At 46.7% G+C, this 17,920-nt stretch overlaps 1 protein-coding gene across 2 annotated transcripts in view; it reads right to left on the bottom strand.

Annotated features, from left to right (window-relative positions):
• Window positions 1-17,920, bottom strand: part of LOC116940373 (bifunctional heparan sulfate N-deacetylase/N-sulfotransferase 2-like) — a 204,927-nt gene that overhangs the window by 28,559 nt on the left and 158,448 nt on the right. For both annotated transcript variants that reach the window (XM_032950151.2, XM_032950150.2), the window contains exons 7-11: window positions 16,764-16,851; window positions 8,947-9,101; window positions 6,810-6,995; window positions 4,509-4,637; window positions 2,281-2,463 (exon numbers count right to left, since the gene is read on the bottom strand). In XM_032950151.2, the coding sequence (XP_032806042.1) occupies window positions 2,281-2,463; window positions 4,509-4,637; window positions 6,810-6,995; window positions 8,947-9,101; window positions 16,764-16,851 (741 nt within the window). The remainder of the gene's footprint in view (window positions 1-2,280; window positions 2,464-4,508; window positions 4,638-6,809; window positions 6,996-8,946; window positions 9,102-16,763; window positions 16,852-17,920) is intronic.

Raw genomic sequence — 17,920 nt, 5'->3', positions numbered from 1 at the left:
CAGAAACATACGTGCAATTATTTCAATACAGAGAGACTATCGCAGATATTTTAAGACCCGAACGGCTCCAACTCCGCACCGTATTCGGGTGTTGATTTCCAGATTTCTGGAATCAGGAACAACGGTGGATGAAAAGCGTTTGTTGGCAGACCTCAAACCAGTCAATCTCTGACTTCTATTGAGCAAGTAAGGGAGATTGTCAATGAGAACCCCGAAACTTCGACAAGTAGACGCTCCGCTCAATTGGTGATCGCACGACGGTCGCTGCAGCGAATCTTGGTACAGGGCTTTCGTGACTGCAGGAATTAATATTATTTGGGTCTTTCGGTAAAGTCACGTAGATAGGTTCAAAGAAAATAACAAAATAACAAAAAACTACCACGTTTCGATCGCAACACAAGAGGTCGTCATCGAAACGTCGTAGTTTTTTGTAATTTTATTTTCTTTGAACATATTTACGTGACTTTACCGAAATACCCAAATAATACTGCTTGCATCCTTTTCCAAATAAGATTCAGCTGGTGCAAGAATTGCAACCCAACGACCATTAAAGTCTCCTAGAGTACCCGCGTGCTTTCATTGAACTTGCAGACCAAGACGATACTTCATTACAAATGTAATGTCAGAAGAAGCTCATTTTCACCTTAGCAGCTTCGTCAACAAGCAAAATTGCAGGTACATAATTATATTGAATCTATACATGAATACATTATTTGCTATCATTTATAGTTTGTGTTTTTATCTAATTTTTCAAAAGTTATGGCCAAAAAAACTAGGTAGTTACTTATGGCCCACCCTGTATATATATTTGACTGTTGTAAGACAAACATTTCTCTATGTGGAAGATTGGGTGGAAAATTTCTGCTCCCCAATTTTGTGCACCAGAAATCACTTGAAGGGATCTCAAAAGTAGTTCTGCCATATCTGCTTCCAGGAATTGTTTAGCATAATTACGGATTGCGCTTATCTGTGAAAGTTCCGATAAGATTTTCAATCTCATGCATGGCACTTATACAGCGATTGGATAAAATACAAAACAATGCGTAGATCTACTACAATATGAATAAAAATCTACTTGAAACCATAAACAATGTAGATATCAATGATGAAAAGTTTTTTCATAATATTTAATTCATATTTGAATTTTTTTTCGGGTTTGTTTGGGTGAAAACAAAAAAACTTAAATTTCGATTTAAAGCTTTCGTGACTGCAATGATTCATCTTCTTTGGTTCTTTCGGTAAAGTCACGTAGAATGAGAATAAAATAATAAATTGATAGGTAGGACCTACCAGACAGTCTCGTCCCTTCACCTGATGAAGGCCGCTTGTGTTGTGGCCGAAACGTCGTGAAAATATTATTGTTATTTTATTTTATCAATTTATAAATTTATTCTCATTCTACGTGACTTTACCGAAAGAACCAAAGAAGAAAAAAAACTTAAACAGAATAATTGTAAACTATGAATCGATAATAATTTCATTATCTATAGTTCTATACTAAGGTAGGACATTACAAGGGCACTGCAATGATGAATCAATACATGCCTAATGTGCCTAATTCAATGCATTTCTCACGATCGTGAGGGTCTATTTTAATCAACACGTCATTGGCTTTGGCCGACGCATCAAAATGACGATGGCTGCCGGGGCGATGTCTCATTCGCGGGAACGAGTTGGGTGAGCACACGTGTGACCCCACCTGCCAGATTCATCCAATTATTTGGTGCCGCTGCATTGCAAATGATGCACAGGCACAAATAACAAACAACTTATATTCTTTGGGTCTTTCGGTAAAGTCACTAAGATAGGTTCAAAGAAAAAAATAACGAAAACATCATTATGATGACGATCGCTTTTGTTGTGATCAGAACGTCGTAGTTTTTGTTATTTTCTTTGAACCAATCGACGTAACTTTACCAAAGACCCAAAGAATTTGAATTCCTGCAGTCACGAAAGCTTTAAGTCAAGATTTAACAAACAACTCAACACGTTCGTCAATAACACTGTGGCCTTAAAAGGAAATATATATATACAACAGGTGACGTTTCAGGCACTAATTCTTCATAAACAGAAAGGCCGGATAGATAGCGTGGATAATAACAGTTGGAGATTGCATCGTACACCATTGGTCCTGATGGAAATGAAATGTGAAATAGATTTTTTGCGATTACCGGTTTTGAAGTTGGCATTTGAAAAGTTACCTAATAGTAGCTACTGAGAGCCAGATAAACCTTAGAACGAGGTAAACGTGTGACTAAATAAACTCAGTTATTGTAATACCTGCCAGAGGGGCTCACGGTCCTCGGGGAAGATCTGGAAGTACTTCTCGGCGAGACGCACGGGCGGCAGCGTCTGTAGCCGGAGGTGCGTCCAGCAACGCACGAAGTTGAGCAGGCTCTCGAAGGTGTAGAGGCCCAGCCGGTCATTACCATAGTTGGACAGGTGCGTCATGAATATGCTCACCTGTAGTCACACGCACACACGTGAGCAGCCGGGCGGCAGTGAATCAGCGCTGGCCATTGTGCCGCCAGTGACTCCGAGCGTGGGTCCGGCCCATGAATTGCCGCGTGCAGCCACATTTTGGGCATTTTGGTTTGTTACATTACGGATGGGATCTGTGTCGTTCACCTGCCCACCTCATCACGGAAAAGACTAGTTCTACAGTAGAATACTTAATAATAAATCCATGCAACTATTGCCAACTAACTCGGTAATGGGCTAATCATTCGTGTGGTGTATTTTAAAGGTTCGGTCATCAGAAAAATCGGTATCTATTTCTTCTTTATGAATATTCTTCTATTCTTTGCATATGATTAAATATGTTCAGCAGATAAATGCCAAAGCTGAAGTCTGCTAGCCACAGTAAGAGGACTTCAGGAGAGAGTTCGTGTAGTTTTGCTATTCCTCCTCTGCTGAAGGAGTGCAGCATAGAGTGGTTTACTACGTGGTACATATTTGGGTTGCATGAAAACAATCGCACTACTCTGGCTTGTCTTTAATTTTCCATTCATGAAGGAGATGTATGCATTGACCTGCTGATGTTCTGATGCGGTTGATGGCTCAACCAGCGTCGTCGTCGAAGAGGAATGAAGAATGTCAGAGCCAGGAGGTGCGATGTTTGTGTTTCGAACGAGATGTTTATTCTGGATGTCTGCAGTGTTCCACTCTGTTCCCCAGCATTCTTCACGATCTGGGTGAGATCTGGGATGGTGACAATGCGATCCCAGTAGAGGGGTCGAGACTTGAGTCGCCGGTGAGGTCTTGGTTGATGTGTAGATGGTTGCCGTTGGCAAAAAATCGTGCAAACTCTCTTACTGAATGAAGTGTGCAGGCTGAAATATACAAACATTTGTTTAAAAGCCCCCACCCTCTTGCCCGATTCGGCTACCCCCCTCTCGGCTCTGTATATATAAGGACCTGTTTCAGCAGGCTATTTTCTTTCCCACCTGAGGGCGACCGCTTGTGTAGCGATCGAAACGTCGTGATCTATTATTATTTTCTACGTGACTTTACTGAAAGCTTCAAATCAAGGTTTGTCCAAAGGATTGTGAGTCTCTCTTAGCCATCTAAACGTTTTGGGGTGGGGGGTGCCCGAACACCCACGACACGCACAGTGGCTGAACCTCTGCTGATGATTGACCTTCACTGCGTGAACCAATCTGGCATCTTGGTCATCGTCCAATGGTGGAGCTCAAGAAGTGACTGGGAAAACAGTTTCACGCAGATAATTCGGTCCCCGTTCACTTGCAGCAGAACCGGTGGGGCTCAGACCTTTGACGCGTATGGAGATTATGAAGGCAGTGCATGGAGCAAGGACGTTTATGTGATGCGGGGTGGTGCAGAGGCAACTTCAGTAGCCGTACAAAATGAACATTAGATGAAGGGCATTAGCAATTTAATTTTATAAATTTGCATTTAAAGTTGAAAGCAAAACATAAAAACAACGGACAACAAACATCTTCTTTTGCCATAAGCAAAATTCAATTAAAATATAAATGTCAAAAGGTGGCAGGATAATTACGAAAACAACTTGCGAGCGGAAAGAACAAAAACACGCTCGGTCGCTCGTGCGGCAGAGATTGCATCGACGCCGGTGTAGCTGAGACAAGAGATAAGGGCGGACATTAATACATAAATTAAAGAACAAAAAAACGGCATAACGGAATAAAAAAAACAAAGCTGCCTTGCCAGATGAGAGCCCTTGTAATACGAGGGCGACGAGGGGAGAAGGGGGATTGAAAGGAAAACAGCACAACCCTCCCCCAATGGAATCGCTGAAGCGGAGGATTTGATTTTGGGAGGACGTGCGGTGGGGAGGGCAGAGAGGGGAGGTGGGAGTTTGCCGATGCAATCCGGGGCTCTCATCTCTCACTGAGGATTTTCTTGGTTGCTGGTGAATTGGGCTCAGCACGTGACGAGGAGTTACAGCCATAACGAAATGTATACTGGATGTGGTGTGACCAAGGAAGCTGACACAGCTGGAGTGCACAGCCTCTGTGTGCACGTACAGGGTTGAGCAGCAGAGTGAGGAACAGCTCCCCTCCGCGAATGCTGCGGTCGAGCTCGCCCGGTCCGCCCGGGTACTCCTTATAGAAGATGGTGTGCGTGAAGAGACCGCAAGTCTGTCGGGGCAGCACCTGCCGGTGGCGAGGCCAGAGAGTGGACAGCAGGAGGGAGAAATGCGGGGGTGGGGTGGGGGGGATTGGTATTGCAAACATCAAAAACACTTCGCCACTGTGGGCACAGAAGCTACCTTGTAACACAGCCGAGTGTTTTAGGCAATTTTCCTCATTTTCTGCTCCGATGAACATAGTACAACCTGGATGTCTGAATACGATGGTGTCTCAAGATGCTGTACAAGGTTGCCTACAGTTAGCAGTGTGCATGTGTGATTAAGTCTGTGTATGCATGCAGAGCCATTTAATTCCTAACTGGGACCCTGTGCTCACGTGAGAAAGCAGCCCTCCAGACAGAGACAGAAACACAAAGATGAGACATGGAGCGATCAACAGGAACAAACATAGGAATGGGGGAGTGCCCACACACCCCCCACTACTATCCAATTACCCTGGATATTTAAGATTCGACTAATTAATAGCCCTTTGCTACTCGACTGCAGAATGAATGGCTGCCTATACCGTGTCGGTAATGGCCTTTGTTTCACAATATTTCACCACGCTGGTCGATGTGGGATAGTAATCGGGGAGAGCGGGGGTGACCCAGAACAAGTACAGATATCACTCAGGGCATTGCTGGTAGCCACGGTCGGGAGTCTAACTCAGATGGCTAGGTTTAGCACATGGGGTGTATTTACCACTGTGCAGCTGCTCCACCAAACTCAACTTGTTCGGATCAAAATGGCCCGATTTTCATCCATGTAAGTTGAGTGACTTCCCATTCCCAAAATGCAATTGTTTTGCCCTCACTGCCCCTTGGCAGTTGGTGTAACGTGATTTATACATCTTTTTGGGGAGCTGCCTCTGGACTCGAGCTATTCTGCCATTGGGTAGAATATGCCGCGTGCAGGTCCTTGCTCTTTTCCTATTTCACTGCCACCTAAACAAAAATAGAACCATTTTGTTCGAGAACACATGCAAATTAAAGACGTCATGCAGAGTGCTAAGAAGAGGTGAACCGTTTTGGTAAGCCACATCCCGAGAAGGGATGATGACCAATAGGGTCGAGGCTGGTGATGAAGTGGCAGCCCAAGGAGGAAAGTACGCCCGAGAGGATGACCGCGGCAGAAATGGAAGGGTGAGATCACCTCATGTGTAGCTGTGAAGTGGAAAGTTGCATCTTTGGAACATGAGGGATGGTGACAATACACCAGGGGAAAGAGCGTGGCTGATGATTACAGTTAATATATTTTGTCCTTTATCATGATGAGAATATGTTATGCAATGGTTGCTTTTATTTCCTATATTCTATAAAGCTTGTAAACAGTTGTTCGTTGAATAAGTGGCATTTATTTTTTGCAAAAAAAATCTGATTAGAGCGATAGAAATTGTGACCAAAAGAACATAGGAAGGGGAAAGAAGGCACGTGAAGGGAAGTTAAACGAGGTGTATTATCATTAGAGAAGTGGCCTGTGGGGGGGATGAGCCGCGATGATGATGGTGGTGGTGATGATGATGATTCTTGGCTGTACGTGACCTGCCTGCCAGCGCTCTGACTCGCGAGGATCTGCCCCCTTCTGTGGCAGTAGCAGATGGCCAGATTTGATCTGCAGTAGGGCTCCCCTTCTACAGCTCCCACGCATTTGCCCTGCGATTAGCGGGTGCCGCGATGTGATTATGCCGCTCGTTACATCTTAAATGTAACCGCAGCGGCTTCTAGAGCCCGTTATTTCTACAGGCAGAGACACTCACGCTCCCAATGGGAGTGGGGTGCTTCCCACACCGGGGTGGCTGGGGGTAAGTGGTTGGCCCTCGCTGGGAGAAAGCAATTATTGGTGGTAAATTGCTGTTGATGGTAGTCAGGTTTTCGTGGGAACCAGTTGCTAGTTGTAGCTAGTAACTAGGAGTAGGTATTTGCTGGTAGAAGGCAGCTGCTAGTGGAAGTTAGCTGTTAGCAGTCACCGGTTTCTGATTGTCTTCAGTTTTTGGTGGTTGCTAGTGAATGATAGGTGACAGCTGGTGGCAGCTGGTGGTTACTGGTGGTAGGTGGCAGCGACTGCTAGTGGTGGTTAGTTATTGGTGTTCAAGAGTCGCTGGCAGTAAGTGGTTGCCAATCATTGTCCAGTAGCTGATGGTTGGTTGGTCTGTTGGTTTGTTGGATGTCGATTGTGGGCTGTGCGCATGCGAGGTTACCATGATGTGGTTGTGGATGAATCCACGGCGCTTGCGTGCAGGCTTGAGGTGCGGGTACTCCTCAGTGCTGGTGACCCGCACGGCCCACACGTGGCGCCACGCGGCGTACAGCGGCTCGTGCGCCGGGTAGACCCCCGAGTGGTGCGGCGACACCGCGTAGCCCATGTCTGTCGGGATGCCGTGCTCCTAGGTTATGGTACGTGCATGCACAAATATCCCCCGTATAGTATTTGACAGATCATTGGGGCAAGCACTGTTAAGCGAGCACCTATTAAGGCTGGCAGAGTGCACAAAGGAGTGGTGTGGCAAGGACCATGATTGGCTGAATTTGTCTATCCAGTACTGATGTTTAAAATCAGCACCGGACATGCATTTGAAGCTGAGTCGATCTCGGGGAGGCCCGGGACTGGTTCTGATTACACTCACCACTGTTAAGTGCTGTTAATGAGTACCTATGAATGCCGGCATGGTACACGAAGGGGTGGGTTACCAACACCAGTTATGAACAAGAAAAAATACACCCATACGAGAGCATAAATAATCAACACACACACTATTACAAACACACATATAACATACCACAAGGGCAAGTGGCTGTATCAACTCATCACCTTCAATTCTGAGCTGGCACTTTACTCGAGCATCCACTGGAAAAACAGTCAGTTTAAATTTCATTCTAAAACGAAACCTCTCTAATTTCCACTCCTACGAAACGACTTAGCTGATTCTGATGAACGGCAGTGGATGTGAATGATCTTGGGTTTACCGCAACTGCACTTTGGTGTATCCTGGCAAATCAGTTGAGATGTCACCTCCCAGCGGATCCATCCACATAAATAAAGGATTTGAGCGGGTGGACTCAGCTGGCTTTCAGTGCAACCCTAACGGCCTATAAAACCCAAGCGAGATTAAATGAAAGTCCAGGTTTAATGGTCCCTTTTGGCTGCCGCCGAGTGTAATGTCACTGGCGCACATTGTCGCTGGCACTCGCAATGTCACTGGAACACGATGTCACTGCCACTGTTAACAGGTAAAGGTACGGTCCTGCAACTGCTTGCTCATGTCACTGCTGGTGGAAGGCACCTCTTCCAACCGGAGCTCTACAGAGGCCCTCTAAAGGGTATTTTTGGTCTACTTTCCAGACTGAGCAGCCATGTTGAAAGAGGTGGAAGTAACCACACTTTACTCCACTACACGTGACCTGCTGATCGACTATCTTTGGTGTACAGGTATTAGCTCGCTTTATGAGGGGTTCAGTTTGTGAGATTTCGCACATATGCGGCTAACCTATTTCTACCAAAAAATCGCTTTGTGCGGTTTGAATTCACTTAGATGCAGCTATATGGTCAGACGTGGGGAAATATTGTTTACTGAATGGCTAACTCAACAGGCAGCTGTCTCCTCATGTGGTGCATTGTGGGTTGTGTGACTATGCAGTCCATGCTGCACGGTTTTGCGTTGTGCATTCTTTTTTTGGAAGGCATCTGCGCCACATAAAGCGAGGGAATCCTGTACCAGCATATACTGCTGGGTGGATAGCTGCGAAGATGATTTAAGAAATTTGACGCATTTAAAAAAAATGCCAAACCGGGAGATCGAATTTACCTGGCAACCTCTGGATTGCAAGTCCAGTGTGCTGCCAATTATCACACCGTGGCAGCATCCAAACAAAAAGTTACTGAAACGTAATTTCACAGGCCCACGCATACAAACAGAGTTATCCATGTGTTAAATATAAATAATGATAATTATGTTATTTATTTCTCCAGAAATGTATTTATCCTTTGCAGGTGAGTCCTGCGTTGCGATGTTGATTTTTAAAGAGTGTCTTTGCATGTGGAAGGAAACTGGTGTAGTTTCTATTTTCTTCTCACAAGCTTGGATAATCTAACTACCAATAGTCCACAGTAACTGTATCAAGACATCAATGGGGCTTAATTTAACTGGGTCTGTACAGATCAGCAAACCAGAAAATATTCCTGTAACTGGTGCACCACATCCACCATACCTCTTGGTATGGCTGTGGCTACTAACAACGCTGCCTACCTACTCCATCTAAACCAGCCACCCAAAACGATTATTTGGTGAGAGATGAAGCCTTGGATGAATTGAACGGCATCGCTGGCCGCTCACTCACGATGGCGAACTGTCGGTTGAGCATCATCTGCTCGGCGAGGGCGCTCTCGTTGTGGAAGAGGTGCGGCTGCATGTGGCTCCACATGTGTGGGAACCACCAGAAGTCATGCCGGTGCTTGAGCAGGAGGTCATCACCGCGGTCCTCCTCCACCGTGCCTGCCCGCACCACACCGCACCACGCCACATTTCTTTCTATCTGACGCTATGACATGATGCAATGTGCGTGTTTGGCACAGTTTATATCAATCCACTGCTGGATGACCGGCACCCTATGCCGTGCCGGTTGTGGGGAGGCTGTTTTACTGTATATTCAGCTATCCTGGCCAGTATGGGTTGATACAGGCAGGGGGCATAGACGTGGGAGCATAGAAAGTACAGTACAATTTATTTTGCTGCACTGCTCTGTGTTGCCCACCACGGTGTGTGTGAGGTCACATGAAGTTTGGAAGGCTTACCGACTGGTAGGTCATCGGACAGGCCGAGGTGCTACGGATTCATTGACCGAGATGACTGGCAGATGGTTCTGACTACACACACCCCCATGCACTGCACACAAGATCCTCAATTTAGCCTTAATAAACTTTTGGGGCAAGTGCTGTTTGCGAGCACCAATGAAGGCCGACACGGCACACGAGAACGGTGGATGGTCAATACTGCGCGCGGCCACCATTATATCTATCACACGAGGTACTCATTTAAGGCTGAGTCAAGCTAGGGGAGACCCAGAACCGGTTCAAATAATCATCACAGGTTTTGGCTATGAGCGAGAATCGAACTCGGGTCGCTAGATTCATAGCACAGCGTGCTAACCACCGCACTGCCGCTACGTACAAAGACACAGACGAGCACACCCACACAGAGAAAGCAGTTCCCAAGCAAACACACACGCAGAGTTGCACGTGCAAAAACAGCAGCGTGCTCGAACACACAAATCAAGCGCGTGCATACACTCGCACGAATGGACGCGCTTCAAATTAATCTTGTCCACGGCGTGATGGAAAAACGAGCAGAATTTATGGCCGCGCGTTTTTGGAGGCAAGCCGCGAGCGAGCGCTCTTGCCCGATACAGGGAAAATAAATACCTCGCGGCACTTTCGGAAAAGTCACGTAGGTATAAAATAAATTAAATCACGACGTTTCGGGCACAACACAAGCGTCTGTCATCAGGTGGGACAACCACAGCAAGAAACAATTGCTGAAGTGGGCAAAAGGTTCTGCTGGTAACAAGAGGCTATATAGGTAAGAGAGGGAGGAAGAGCCAGGGAGGAGAGATAGAGAGGGTGGGGGTGTGGGGTAGGGGGAGTGGAGAGCTGCAAGCTCCGACACGAGCACGACAAAATGCCGGGGCTGGGAAGTGAGCGGGGCTGAGGGTAGGAGGCTAAATAAACTGGAGATGCGGATATGAAGGCAAACTATAAAGCAGTTAAGGTTTTACCTGGTTAATAACATCCTTCCAATGATTGCTCAATTTGTATTCATCTCATCGGGTGAAGTTATGTCTATGTTTATATATCTGGATGGCTTCAATAACAAACCTTTGATAGTAGCCCGAAGGTTTGCAGAGCACCTTGGTCTCGAAAAAAACAAAATCATAAGAGCCCACAGCGTTATAGCAATAGTTAGCCACGGCGGAGGTATTGGTTCTGCCGTGTTTCAAATCTGCCTTGTGCTCGCGAACACGGTCAGAGATGTCGTTTCGTTTCCCCAATGTAACAATCACCACAGGTGCAACTTAGTTTGTAGACTCCAGGATATTGCATGTCAGGAATGACATCCTTCACAGTTTGCGAGCACAAGTCAGATCTGAAACACGGCAGAACCAATACCTCCGCCGTGGCTGACCATTGCTATAACGCTGTGGGCTCTCATGATATTGTTTTTTTCGAGACCAAGGTGCTCTGCAAACCTTCGGGTTACTATCAAAGGTTTGTTATTGAAGCCATCCAGATATATAAACATAGACATAACTTCAACCGAAAAGATGGATACAAATTGAGCAATCATTGGAAGGATGTTATTAACCAGGTAAAACCTTAACTGCTTTATAGTTTGCCTTCATATCCGCATCTCCAGTTTATTCAGCCTCCTACCCCCAGCCCCGCTCACTTCCCAGCCCCGGCATTTTGTCGTGCTCGTGTCGGAGCTTGCAGCTCTCCACTCCCCCTACCCCATACCCCCACCCTCTCTATCTCTCCTCCCTGGCTCCTCCCCCCTATTACCTATAGAGTGAGGGGAAAAAGTATTTGATTCCCTACTGATTTTGTACGTTTGCCCACTGACAAAGAAATGATCAGTCTATAATTTTAATGGTAGGTTTATTTGAACAGTGAAAGACAGAATAACAACAACAAAATCCAGAAAAACGCATATAAAAAATGTTGAGATTACGAGCACACTCTTAAAGGGAGTGCCCCTAATTTCAGCTTGTTACCTGTATAAAAGACACCTGTCCACAGAAGCAATCAATAAATCAGATTCCAAACTCTCCACCATGGCCAAGACCAAAGAGCTCTCCAAGGATGTCAGGACAAGATTGTAGACCTACACAAGGCTGGAATGGGCTACAAGACCACTGCTAAGCAGCTTGGTGATAAGGTGACAACAGTTGGTGTGATTATTCGCAAATGGAAGAAACACAAAACTGTCAGTCTCCCTCGGCTTGAGGCTCCATGCAAGATCTCACCTCGTGGAGTTGCAATTATCATGAGAACGGTGAGGTATCAGCCCAGAACTACACGGGAGGATCTTGTCAATGATCTCAAGGCAGCTGGGACCATAGTCACGAAGATAACAATTGGTAACACACTACGCCATGAAGGACTGAGATCCTGCAGCGCCTGCAAAGTCCCCCTGCTCAAGAAAGTGCATATACATGACCGTCTGAAGTTTGCCAATGAAACATCTGAATGATTCAGAGGACAACTGGGTGAAAGTGTTGTGGTTAGATGAGACCAAAATGGAACTCTTTGGCATCAATTCAACTCGCCGTGTTTGGAGGAGGAATGCTGCCTATGACCCAAGAACACCATCCCCACCGTCAAACATGGAAGTGGAAACATTATGCTTTGGGGGTGTTTTTATGCTAAGGGGACAGGACAACTTCACCGCATCAAAGGGACGATGGACGGGGCCATGTACCGTCAAATCTTGGGTGAGAACCTCCTTCCCTCAGCCAGGGCATTAAAAACGGGTCGTGGATGGGTATTCCAACATGACAATGACCCAAAACACACGGCCAAGGCAACAAAGGAGTGGCTCAAGAAGAAGCACATTAAGGTCCTGGAGTGCCCTAGCCAGTCTCCAGACCTTAATCCCATAGAAAATCTGTGGAGGGAGCTGAAGGTTAGAGTTGCCAAATGTCAGACTCGAAACCTTAATGACTTGAAGGAGATCTGCAAAGAGGAGTGGGACAAAATCCCTCCTGAGATGTGTGCAAACCTGGTGGCCAACTACAAGAAACTTCTGACCTTTGTGATTGCCAACAAGGGTTTTGCCACCAAGTACTAAGTCATGTTTTGCAGAGGGGTCAAATACTTATTTCCCTCATTAAAATGCATATCAATTTATAACTTTTTTGACATGCGTTTTTCTCGATTTTTTTGTTGTTATTCTGTCTCTCACTGTTCAAATAAACGTACCATTAAAATTATAGACTGATCATTTCTTTGTCAGTGGGCAAACGTACAAAATCAGCAGGGGATCAAATACTTTTTTCCCTCACTGTATAGCCTCTTGTTACAAGCAGCCCTTTTGCCCACTTCAGCAATTGTTTCTTGCTGTGGTTGTCCAACCTGATGACGGACGCTTGTGTTGCGCTCGAAACGTCGTGATTTAATTCATTTTATACCTACGTGACTTTACCGAAAGAACAAGAGACGCACTTTTAAATATCAGGGAAACAACTCCTGTGGATTTAATTCCTACTTTTCTGCTTCCAGCGGCAGAATAAGTGGGCATTCTAGTCAATGCCGCGCTATGCTTTGCTCAAGCAGCGAAACGCCGCCCAAAGGATAAACGGTCGTGGGCTCTTGTACAGCTACGCAGACGCGGGATCCGAACAGTGCTTCCAAGCTTTTTCCTCTCCAACGTACGTTCACTATGCAACAAAATGGAGGAACTTCAGCTACTGATGGTGAAAAACAGAGACTTTCTTTCATCTTCTGTTTTGTGCTTAACGGAGACATGGCTGTGTGATTTGATTCCGGACACTGCGCTACAACCATCAGGATTCCATCTTCTAAATTGGATCGTGACATAGCACTCTCCGGCAAGACGAAAGGCGGTGGTATTTGTTTTTACATTAACAGTGGCTGGTGTGTAGATGTCACAGTGATTCTGCAACATTGTTCTCCGCTCCTTGAATCAATTTTTATAACCTGTAAACCTTTCTACTCGCCTCGCGAGTTCGCGTCGCTCAGTTTGGTCGGAGTTTATTTGCCGCCGTGTCCTCAGGTTAAAGTAGCCCAACATATGCTCGCCGACCAGATTCTGAGTGTGCTGCGAGCAAATCCAGATTCGTTGGTCATCGTACTTGGTGACTTTAACAAAGGTGATCTCAGCCACGAACTCCCCAAATTCATACAATTTATTAAATGCCCAACCAGAGAACTCTGCCCAACCAGAACACTCTGGATCACTGCTACACTACAGTCAGTAGAGCCTACCACGCCATCCCCCGAGCAGCACTGGGACACTGACCATGCCATGGTCCACCTGATTCCTGCATACAGGCAGAAACTAAAACTCTGTAAACCTGCTATGAGGACATCTAAACAGTGGACCAGTGAGACTGTGGAAGATTTGCGAGCGTGCTTGGACTGTACTGACTGGGATATGTTCACGACTGCTACCAATAGTCTGGATGAACTCACAGAGGCTGTGATGTCCTACATAAGCTTCTGTGAGGACTGCTGTATCCCAACACGTACCAGGGTGAACTTCAACAACAACAAGCCCTGGTTCTCAGCAAAGCTCAGAAGCTTGAGGTTGGAGAAGGAGGAAGCGTTTAGGAGTGGGGATAGAGACAGATTCAAGGAGTCGAAGAACAGGTTTAGCAAGGCGGTGAGAGAGGCTAAAAGACTGTACTCAGAGAGACTAAAACACCAGTTCTCTGCTAACGACTCTGCTTCTGTCTGGAGAGGACTCAGGCAGATCACCAACTACAAACCCAGAGCCCCCCACACAACTAACGACTCCCGCCTAGCCAACGACCTGAACGAGTTCTACTGCAGATTTGAAAGACAATTGGACTGTCCTGAACTACCCCTTCCCACCCAAGAGGCTACATCCCCCACCCATACTACAGAGACGACTCTCTCCTTTCAGGAGGGAGAAGTTAATAGCCTTTTCAAGAGGCAGAATCCACGCAAAGCAGCTGGGCCAGACTCTGTCTCTCCAGCCACCCTCAGGCACTGCGCTGACCAGCTGTTTCCGGTGTTCACCAACATCTTTAACACCTCCCTGGAGATATGCCATGTACCAGCCTGTCTCAAGTCCTCCACCATCATCCCTGTGCCCAAAAAGCTAAGGCAAACAGGACTACAATGATTATAGACCGGTCGCCCTTACATCTGTGGTAATGAAGTCTTTTGACCGCCTGGTCCTGGCACTTCTCAAAGCCATCATAGACCCTCTCCTGGACCCCCTTCAGTTTGCCTACAGAGCCAACAGGTCTGTGGACGACGCAGTAAACATGGCTCTCCACTTCACCCTACAGCATCTGGACTCCCCAGCATCCTATGCCAGGATCCTGTTTGTGGACTTCAGCTCTTCCTTCAACACCATCATCCCTGCCCTGATTCAGGACAAGCTCTTCCAGCTGAACGTGCCCGACTCCACCTGCAGGTGGATCACAGACTTCCTGTCTGACAGGAAGCACTGTGTTAAGCTGGGAACACAAGTCTCTGACTCCAGATCCATCAGCACCGGAACTCCTCAGGGCTGCGTCTTTTCCCCACTGCTCTTTTCCCTATACACCAACAGCTGCACTTCCAATCACCTGTCCGTCAAACTCTTGAAGTTTGCGGACGACACCACCCTCATTGGGCTGATCTCTGGTGGGGATGAGTCTGACTATAGGTGGGAAGCTGACAACTTGGTGACCTGGTGTAGCCAGAACAACTTAGAGCTAAATGCTCTAAAGACAGTTAAGATGGTTGTGGACTTCAGGAAGAATACAGCCCCACTCACCCCGATCACCCTGTGCGACTCCCCAGTCAAAATTGTAGAGTCCTTCCGCTTCCTGGGCACTATTCTCTCCCGGGACCTCAAGTGGGAACTGAACATCAGCTCCCTCACCAAGAGAGCACAACAGAGGATGTACTTCCTACGGCAGCTGAAGAAATTCAACCTGCCAAAGACAATGATGGTGCAATTCTATACAGCAATCATTGAATCCATCCTCACCTCCTCCATAACCGTCTGGTACGCTGCTGCCACTGCCAAGGACAAGAGCAGACTACAGCGTATCATCCACATTGCTGAGAAGGTGATTGCCTGCAATCTACCAACCCTCGAGGAACTGCACACCACGTGAACCATGAGGCGAGCGAGGTCGATTGTGGCCAATTCCTCCAACCCTGGACACTCTCTGTTTCAGCTACTCCCCTCCGGCAGAAGGCTGCCGTCCATCAGGATCAAAACCTCACGCCACAAAAACAGTTTCTTCCCATCCGCTGCTGGCCTCTTAAACAAGGCCAAGGGCTTACACTGACTTTAACATTTTATCTACAAAATGACACCTTGCCAATATTAACAAAGTTACCCTATTTTTTTTATTGTATCTTATAGCTATTTATTTATTCAATTTTTATATACTTTAGCCCCTTGGTGTTAGTTAGACTTTGAACCGTTATTATAATAAGACTTGTTTACCACTTATTTAAGATTTTAGATTCCTATATGTTGAATGTATGCACCATCCTGCCAAAGTAAATCCCGTGTCTGTGTGAACTTTCATGGCGAATAAAACCCTTTCTGATAAAACCCTTTCTGAAAGAGTATGGATCCCTGCAGTCACGAAAACTTCAAATCTGGAAAATAAATACCTCGCGGAACGTGCACAAGCACAAGCACATGTGCGCACACCACAATGCATCGCACGTACGCTCGCACGGACGTGGAGTTTCGTGGACGCCTCTTCTGCGAGACTACAATGTCCTAACTACGCTGGGAGTGAGTTAAATTGTGACGGAGGAAGCCTGCAAACTCGAGGTTCGGTTGGGTACTCATGCAGACTTCATAGTTATGCACATATACTTACGTGCATGTAGAACCCATTACGTCAATCAACTGCTGGATGAGGGCCTCCCCATGCCGTGCGGGTCGTGGTGTTGCTTAACCGTACTTGTGCATGCCAATCAGTGCGGGTCGGTCAAGGTGGGGAGCTAAGACACAGGAGCGTTGAAGTGCAGCGCAACAACGGTTGTTTGCTGCGCCACTCTGTGTCACACCAACCACGTACCGGTGAAGATTTGAACTCGTTTGAGACAAGCGGTGTGCTGTTTGGTTGCGCTGCACATTTGTCGCGTGATGTACAACCTTTTCGCTTCTTTGAGAACTTTAATAACCGAATAAGCTCCCAGCATGTCGAGCAAAACGCCAAAGACGTCACACTGAACTAACGAGCGCATTGGAGGGCTGTACGGCGCAGCCATGAAAACCTCCGCAGCGAGAGCCACTTCTTTTCACGGCCACGGCTTCTTTTAACGCAGGAGCCGAGCAAAATAAGTCACGCAGACTTCTGCTGTGGGTAGGTGGAGGGGCTGTTCAATTTCACAAGAGCTCGTGTCCTGCTCGTTTCCCACGTGGCCCTCGTACCTGTGTGGAAGAACTTTCCCGAGAATCCGAGGTTGAAGGTGAAGTTTGGCACGAGGTCACGAAGCCGACCTTGCATGCCCAGCATCGCCTGGCATAGCGGGGGGAGGGGGTGGGGAATGGAGCAGAGCGTGCCTGGGTGTGTAAATATGTAGCATATATTATGCATACATCACGAGCGGATGATTTATATTTTATCGGAGGTAATAATAATTTCCACTTGTGATGCGCTGCACAGTATTCACTCGTTCTCTAAGACAGAGAAGGACTCAGAGGCGCGAGGAGGAACCACAAATGAGTGGGAAGACAGCCGAGTGGTGAGCGGGCGCTAACAATTGCCCCAATCTCTATGATCCTCTCTATATTAAGGTGCTTTTGGCCATTTAATGAGTGCTTGCATGTGAGAGGAAACTGGAACACCGGGAAAAAACCCACATGTCACAACGTCGGCTACAAATAAAAAACAAAGAAAATGTAAATGAAAGTTGTGAAGTGTTCAAAGATGCACACGGAGACGCACGCTTGTAATTGCACCGAGAGACAGAAAGAGGAATGCGTGGATCAGATAGCAATACGCAAGTTTGAGAGGCATCGAATTGACTGTAGAGAAATAAAAGTGGCCTTGGATAGGAAAGGATAATGGAAGATGGTCGAGTGCAATGATCAAGGGCCAACTAAAGGAGAGAACACCCGAGAGGACGTCAAAGCAAAGAGCGATGGAATCAGTGTTGTGCAGTGCGAAAGAAGTTCCACATACATACATAAATGGATTATTGTTTCAAGGGACCGTGATAAATGGTGAATGCTTTTGGAGGCCTTCAACAGTGGACAGCCCACAGCTGATGATAATGTTGAAAACTAGTGCTCCTTCCCGTTAAATGTTTTCAGCGGGGATACTGCCCCCCAAACATGAAGAAGCTGCCCCCCCCCCCTCCATCACCTCCCCCTCCCCCCTTGAAACGGGTTCCTTGAGAATACGTTGCCCGGTCACCCGTCAGAGACCGCCCCACCACTACGTATCCACGACACGTGTGTTTATCCCTCTGGAATGCACAGCCAATTATTAATAAGAAGTAGTTCGCAACAGCCAGGGTGTCGACTAAAGCGCCATGCGCTATGCAGGGCAATAATAATAAACCACTGTTCTCCTCGTCTCACGC

The sequence above is a fragment of the Petromyzon marinus genome, chromosome 8 (genome assembly GCF_048934315.1).
Source record: "Petromyzon marinus isolate PM22_M1 ecotype Great Lakes invasive population chromosome 8, UKy_Petmar_22M1.pri1.0, whole genome shotgun sequence".
Taxonomy (NCBI): Eukaryota; Metazoa; Chordata; class Hyperoartia; order Petromyzontiformes; family Petromyzontidae; genus Petromyzon; species Petromyzon marinus.
This window is presented reverse-complemented; position numbering and strand designations above follow the sequence as displayed.